The sequence below is a fragment of the Podarcis tiliguerta genome (assembly GCF_965153285.1).
Source record: "Podarcis tiliguerta genome assembly, chromosome: 6".
Lineage (NCBI taxonomy): Eukaryota > Metazoa > Chordata > Lepidosauria > Squamata > Lacertidae > Podarcis > Podarcis tiliguerta.
Genome location: NC_139539.1, coordinates 49,222,708 through 49,229,215, shown reverse-complemented (window position 1 = coordinate 49,229,215; position 6,508 = coordinate 49,222,708). Strand labels below are relative to the sequence as shown.

General features: G+C 47.1%; 1 protein-coding gene across 2 annotated transcripts; it reads left to right on the top strand.

The window, feature by feature from the left end:
* Nucleotides 1–96: 96 nt before the first annotated feature.
* On the top strand, nucleotides 97–6,265 carry DPH2 (diphthamide biosynthesis 2). Of its 2 annotated transcripts, none has more exons than XM_083446098.1 (7): nucleotides 97–274; nucleotides 925–1,094; nucleotides 2,220–2,332; nucleotides 2,818–3,038; nucleotides 3,881–4,513; nucleotides 5,313–5,495; nucleotides 5,870–6,265. In XM_083446098.1, the coding sequence occupies exons 2-7, from the start codon at nucleotides 942–944 to the stop codon at nucleotides 5,992–5,994; spliced, it is 1,428 nt and encodes a 475-aa protein (XP_083302224.1). In that variant the 5' UTR covers nucleotides 97–274; nucleotides 925–941; the 3' UTR covers nucleotides 5,995–6,265. The 2 variants fall into 2 exon arrangements, with proteins under 2 accessions (XP_083302224.1, XP_083302225.1); XM_083446099.1 differs by lacking the exon at nucleotides 97–274 and adding an exon at nucleotides 379–399.
* Nucleotides 6,266–6,508: the final 243 nt, after the last annotated feature.

The following is a 6,508-nucleotide window of genomic DNA, read 5'->3' as shown; positions in this document are numbered from 1 at the left end:
GAATGATTGGTCGGATGGGAGGAAGGCGAAACTCCAACCCCCACAATGCACCGCGCTGATAGGCTTCCCGTTTATTCTACTTTCCGAGGGCCTTGCTGTGTCGGGATCTTTTATTGGCTGCAAAGCTTCCCGCTAATGACGTAGGAGAGAGAAAGAGAAGCGAAGCGATAGAAAAAAGACGCGTTCTGATAGGGAAATACACTTCCTGGGTGCCTTTAACCCCACCCAGGAAGTGTATTGGTGGCCATGTGGTGGATGTTGGGGGGTCCTCTAGGTGAGTAGAGTGACAGTAATGGGGCACAGTAGTTAATGTTTCTTATGGCGGGCGGGCAGGGGGGCGGGGGGATACAATTGTTTTGTGTGCAAAGGGGTTCCAGATTCAATTCCTGGCAGTTCCAGGTAAGGTTGAGAAATGCTTCTGCCCGAAATGCCAGTCAGTCCTCTTGACAACATGGAACTAGAGCAGGCATAGGCAAACTCGGCCCTCCAAATGTTTTGGGACTACAACTACTATCATCCCTAGCTAACAAGACCAGTGGTCGGGGATGATGGGAATTGTAGTCTCAAAACTTCTGGAGGGCCGAGTTTGCCTATCCCTGAACTAGAGAGACTGGTGGTCTGTCTTTGTGTAAGGAGCCTTCCTGAGTTCTTCTGTTTCCCAAGCCACTTCAGTTCCATTTTCTTGTGTCTCTCCAAACCCATTTCAGTACATGTTTCTGAATGAAGGAGGCATTCTAATCAGTGTTAGTGATTAGAAACATGGATACAAAGGGTTTTAGCTATGTCGGTTCCCTACTGATTAATATAGAATATGATCCTATAAATGTGACCTTGGAGAACTGACGCTCAGGACCATTCTCATCCAGCATCTTGCTAGTAGTGGGATATTGCTATGCGGACGAGCATCACCTTGTATTTTTGTAGTTTGGATATAGGCCACCATGGCAACAGCATTCAGCAGTGATGGTGCTGAGGTTATGCAGCGGGTTGTGATTCCTGCAGAAGCAAGTGGACGTCCCCCAACCACCAGGCTGGAAGAGTTCTATGAACTGGAGAGAGCAGCTGCATTTGTATCTGATAATGGCTTCACTAAGGTGAGACAGTAGTTTGCCCTTTTGCCAGAAAGCTACAGGCATGAATGTCAGTTCTTCCCCTAGAGTTAGTGGACATCCCCGCCCCAAATAATCAAGTATTGGGGCACAAAATATGGGGGACTTTAAAAAAGTTTTGTTTACCAAGTATGTCAAACAAATAAATATGTAGAAGCAGCTCACACACTACAGTATTTAAGGCAGAGATGTGGAATCCTCCCCCAAGGGCCATATCTCCGAGGGGGAACATGCCAGCGATGGGAGAGCTGAGGCCGCCCAAGGCACATCTCTTCTCCCCCCACCTTTTCCTTTTCACCAGTGATGTGAGGTGGACTTTCTGGTGCTTTATTTTTCCACAAGGAAAAAATATGTTTCATAAGGTCACGATCAACAATGGATGCCAGTTGCAAATACAGCATTAGGCAAACTTGGCAGTTTCAAGTTTTTAGCTCTTGTTTGCTAAATACAAGTAAAATAAAAATACCAAATTAGACCCTTCTCTAAGGCAGGTATTCTTCAACCTTTTCAGACCCAGGACCCACTTTTAACCCCAACATACATATGGAAAACTATTTCTTAATCTTTTATCATATGTTTGCATGGTGGTTATGCTCCTGTTGTGACCCATCTTGGATCAGGCCATGACCCACCAGTGGGTCCAAGTCCACCTGTTGAAGGCCATCACATATTGCCCTGTTCACACTATCCTAATTTTCGAAGGATTTTGTTCCAGTTCAGAATTGACTGGCAAACCCACATCACTGCTTACACGTGTATGTCCATCCATTCTATTCTCTCTCCCCACCCATTCTTCCTCCTTTTTTTGCTTTTGCTCTTTGCCCTTCCCTGCTGCGATTAAGCTTAGAGGAAATTCATTTCACTCAGTATGCAGGTTTTTGAGGGAGTCACAATGCAGATTTGGGGGGGGGGTAAATTAACCCTCTCCCCAGTGCTGCCACCCTCACCCTTCAAACCCCTCGCCCCATGGCAATTAGACTTACAAGAAAAAATCCTGTCCTTGTGGATGGGACCTTTTTCTTCAAAGCCTAATTCCCCAGGAAACCCACAGTACTGCTAGCTGTGTACAGTGGACATGTCCTGAATAATTATCTTGGGTTTGTTTTGTAGGTTGCTCTTCAGTTTCCTGATGAACTCTTGCCAGATTCAGCAAGCCTTGCTAGCAAGATGGAAGCAGCAACTGGTGCCAAAATGTACATTCTGGGGGACACATCATACGGCAGGTGAGGTCACAGCAGGAACCTCCTTCCACATAAACACATGATAGAAGCTCAGGCCGTAGTCCTATAGACACTTGGGAGTAAGCCTCATTGAAAACATGGAACTTAGTGCTGAGAACATGCATAGGACTATACTGCAGGCTTGCATTTTCAAGGGGTTCTGTAGCAATATGACAGCCTCTGGATGTTCAGCAGTCTCTTGACTGCCTCTGCTGGGGTGGGGGTACTATTTATGACAAGAGAGTAGGACTTTGGGATCATTAGTTGCTCCCCAGTTCCTGCATCTTGGGTGTTGGTAACAGAGTATTTTTCCCATCTGCTGTCAGGCCTGGGGCTCCTTGCATGCTGAGTGAGCTGGTGACAGGGGAAATCCAGTCTCTACAATGGTAATCCATTTACTACAAAGGAAGCATTTTTCTGTCTGATAGAGGTGGTAGGTGTTTTGAGGAAAGCTGCCCTCCATAGCTAATGCTGTTGCTTTTCTTTAGCTGTTGTGTGGATGAAGTGGCAGCAGAGCACGTGGGCGCTGAGGCTGTGGTGCACTACGGCCCTGCCTGCTTGAGTCCCTGCCGCAAGCTGCCCGTGCTCCATGTGTTTGGCCACAAACAACTAGACGTGGCGCGCTGCACAGAAGTCTTCCGGGAGTTGCATCCAGACCCTCTAGCTCATGTGGTTGTGCTGAGTGAAGTGGCCTATTTTCATTCTCTTGGTGAGACCATGGGGATCACAATGTGGGTGGTGGGTGGTATTCAAGAGATACATCAGGCCAGGATGGGAAAAAGCTACAGTGGGCATCCTCTAACCTCAAACAGTGCTCTCCTTGCCAGTCCTGCCCTTTATGTGTTATCTGCCTTCCAATGTTACTCAGTCCCAGCTTTTAACCCTCTCTACTATCCTCAGGGCTGGATTAACCAGGAAATGCCTATTTCTCTCCGTGCTCCCCACCTCATTTGCCACTAGGATACTAGTTTGCAGTTTCCTCAACAATAACATTCTTCAGAGCAAAGCTAATAGACATGCATGCTAATGTTCAAATGCAAAACCACATAAATTAATCAGTGTTTACTCCTTTGTAGTTTGAATGAACTAGGAATGTGGTCAGTTAATGCACAGATACCTGCCAAAGAGGCTTTTATAAGGTCTATGATTCTATGAAAGTGAGAAAATTCAAAACAATACTCCTGTGAATGTTCCAATTTATATTTCTGATTTGGTGGCTGGAGGGGTTGTTCTCTTTTAAAGGACCACAGAAGTAATCTTTCCTTGTAATATTCGCTTTCAGTTAACTCCCCTCTGTTTACATCCTTTAAATCAGGGATGGGGAACCTATTGCTCTCCAGATGTTGTTGGACTAGAACTCTCATAATCCCTGACCACTGGGTATGCTGCATGAGGCTGATAGGAGTTCCCCATCACAGCTTTAAACCTAGTGTCTAGCACAAGGGCCCTTCCCTGTCCATGGAAGAGGCCTGCCGAGTATTTGGAACAGTGAGGCGTATGTGACAGTTATTGTCTCTAAACTGAATGACTTTTCATTTCTCTTCCCCTCAGATAACCTGGCTGCTCTGCTGCACCCCATTTATCCCAATGTAGTTTTCTCTCAACTGGATAACAAGGAACTTCAGCCAGTTCCCGGGCTGGTGAAGAAATTTGGGCGACACTTTGTAGTGGACAGTCAGCATGGTCTTGACAACTATGCCATGTTCTACGTGGGTTGTGAAGGCCCAGAACTCACAAACTTCATGCTGAGCTGGAACCGGTGTCCCTTCAGCTCCTTTAATCCTCAGACAGGACAAGGCCGACGGGAAACATTGGATGTGAACCGGGCCCTGAGGCGACGCCTCTATCTAGTGGAGCGGGCACGGGATGCCCAAGTAGTGGGCATTGTGGTGGGCACTCTTGGTGTGGCAGACTACTTGTCTGTTCTGGAGCATCTGCGTGGCATCATTCAGCGGGCAGGCAAACGGGCCTATACCTTGGCTGTGGGTAAACCCAACCCTGCAAAGCTGGCAAACTTTCTAGAGGTGGACATTTTTGTGTTGGTAGCCTGCCCACAGAACTCTTTGCTTGATTCAGCTGACTTCTACCGGCCTGTGGTCACACCCTACGAGCTGGAGATGGCATGCAATCCAGCACGGACCTGGACAGGCAGCTATGTCACAGATTTCCGTCACCTCCTACCAGGTAATACTAGGCTTCCTAACTGGAGAAATGAGTAGAGGCAACAAGCAGTGAGCTCCTTTCACACCAGACTCTGGAAATTATGTTTGGTCACACACTTCCAAAATTCTCTCTGCAGGCATAAGGGTTTGAAAGTTGCTTTATTATAATGATAACTTGAGTCTCATGATGAATTGCAATTTCAGACTCATAAAAGCTGCACAGCTCTACCAATGCTCTTGGGCCTGCCCTGAAGGCATAGTCTGCTGCGGCAGCAATGACCATAAAGTTCCCTACACCCACACAAAGACAGACCAGCGGCAGGGAACAATTTCTACATTGGGGATAATTCAAATACATAGGGTTGTATCCAAAATAGTAGCATGTCCTGTCAGTGCAAAGACTTTCACTTGCACAATGAAACTCCCCCCTCCTCTTGCCCTGAATCTATTCTAGGGGTTCCCCTAACCCTTCAGAGCTGATTTGGGAAAGGAGGAAGTGGGGAAGTTCCATTGTGCAAGCAGATATAATTGGGCTATGCTTACCTCCCATAGTCCTCTCCACATTTGCCATATGAAATGGTGGTCAATGAAGGGCAAGGCAGTGGGGAGCTCAGTGTGCTGTAGGTGGAGGAAAGGAAGCATCAGAGTAGCTATGCTCTTATCAAGTGGGGAAGCCAGGCGAGCAATGCCAACCCCACCCACTGCTGTTTTTCCATGTGCTAATTCTGCACATCTTGATCATCCTTAGGGGGGTAAAAGCAGGGCATGATTCTGGATGGGCCAAGCTTAGCTGTTACTCTTTCCCTTGCTGTTGCCTGCAGGAGCATGTGCGCACACCCCTTTCCCAGACAAGGTTTCAGAGGCTGACAGTGAACCCAGCATTTCACTCATCACCGGCGAGCTACGCTCAACTTGTCTTTATACAGCACCAGACCCAGAGCCAAACTCTGGCACTTCTGTGACCTGCCGCAGCCATATGCATATGGCTGAGAGTAGCCCAGCAGGTATGTGTCCGAGGGGTCGGGAACAGATTATGTTAACGGTACACACAAATGGTGGCAAATCTCATCTGTTAGGACCTTTCTTGTGACTAATGGTTGTTCTTGGGAGATGAAAATGGCTGTTTTGATGTCTGTTATGTGGTGAATGTTTCAAAGATTTATGCTAGTGTCAGAATAGCAATTAGCAGCCTAGTCACCTTCCTCCATTTACAGTTGCAGTAATGAGTGGGGCAGTGGGCCCCATGGGCTCTTTCATCCATAATCTTGAATATACTGTAAGCTCTGTTCTCTTCTAGAGTGGTGTCTGGAATTCAGCTTGGGGAAATCATTTATGCCATGATCATTGCTCTTCTGTTTTGTTTGCTTTTTTGTCTTAGCCTCATTTTTGGAGTCACGAAGCTGGCGGGGGCTGGAGCAGCAGCTGGGGCAGTCAGCAGTCACAAAAGCCGTGGCTGGACGACGGGGGATTGCCATTGCATATGAAGATGAGCCTTCTGGATGACAGTTCCAGCCGGGCCATGCTGAGAAAAAGTTGCCTTCCCTTTCTGCATCTAGATGAGATAACCAAACATGGTTTTTATCACAACCTTCTCCCTCCTACCCACAACTAGACACATGTATAAGGCAAGGAATATCACTTTCCCAGGCCTGGACATTCCTCTTGGTGGATGGACAGATCAACATTTTAACTGGCTGACGTCTACAATACAGTAGTTCTGCCAAATGGTGTTTTTTATGTTAAGAAGTTAAGTAAACCTATTCTTCTCACTGTGCTCTCAATTGTGCTGGTGTTTATCTGTGCACATAAAGCAGCCCTGGGCTAAGAGTGGCAGCACAGTAGATTTGGGGTTCTGTTGGGGGAACAGGGATGTGTAGCATTGCAGCTTAATTCACATGTGGAATTATACCACAGATCTCCATTTATCCAGCTTCCACTGGGAAGTTGAAGTTATAGTTAGCTATAACTTAGGGCACTCTTGGAAGCCAATCGTGCCCCTACATGCCCAGGCTCAACC

Coding starts and splice junctions, on each gene's coding strand:
- DPH2 (XM_083446098.1), top strand. CDS start 942: ATGGCAACAGCATTCAGCAGTGATGGTGCTGAGGTTATGCAGCGGGTT. Junction 1,095..2,219: donor CTGATAATGGCTTCACTAAG/GTGAGACAGTAG, acceptor TTTGTTTTGTAG/GTTGCTCTTCAGTTTCCTGA. Junction 5,496..5,869: donor GGCTGAGAGTAGCCCAGCAG/GTATGTGTCCGA, acceptor TTTTTGTCTTAG/CCTCATTTTTGGAGTCACGA.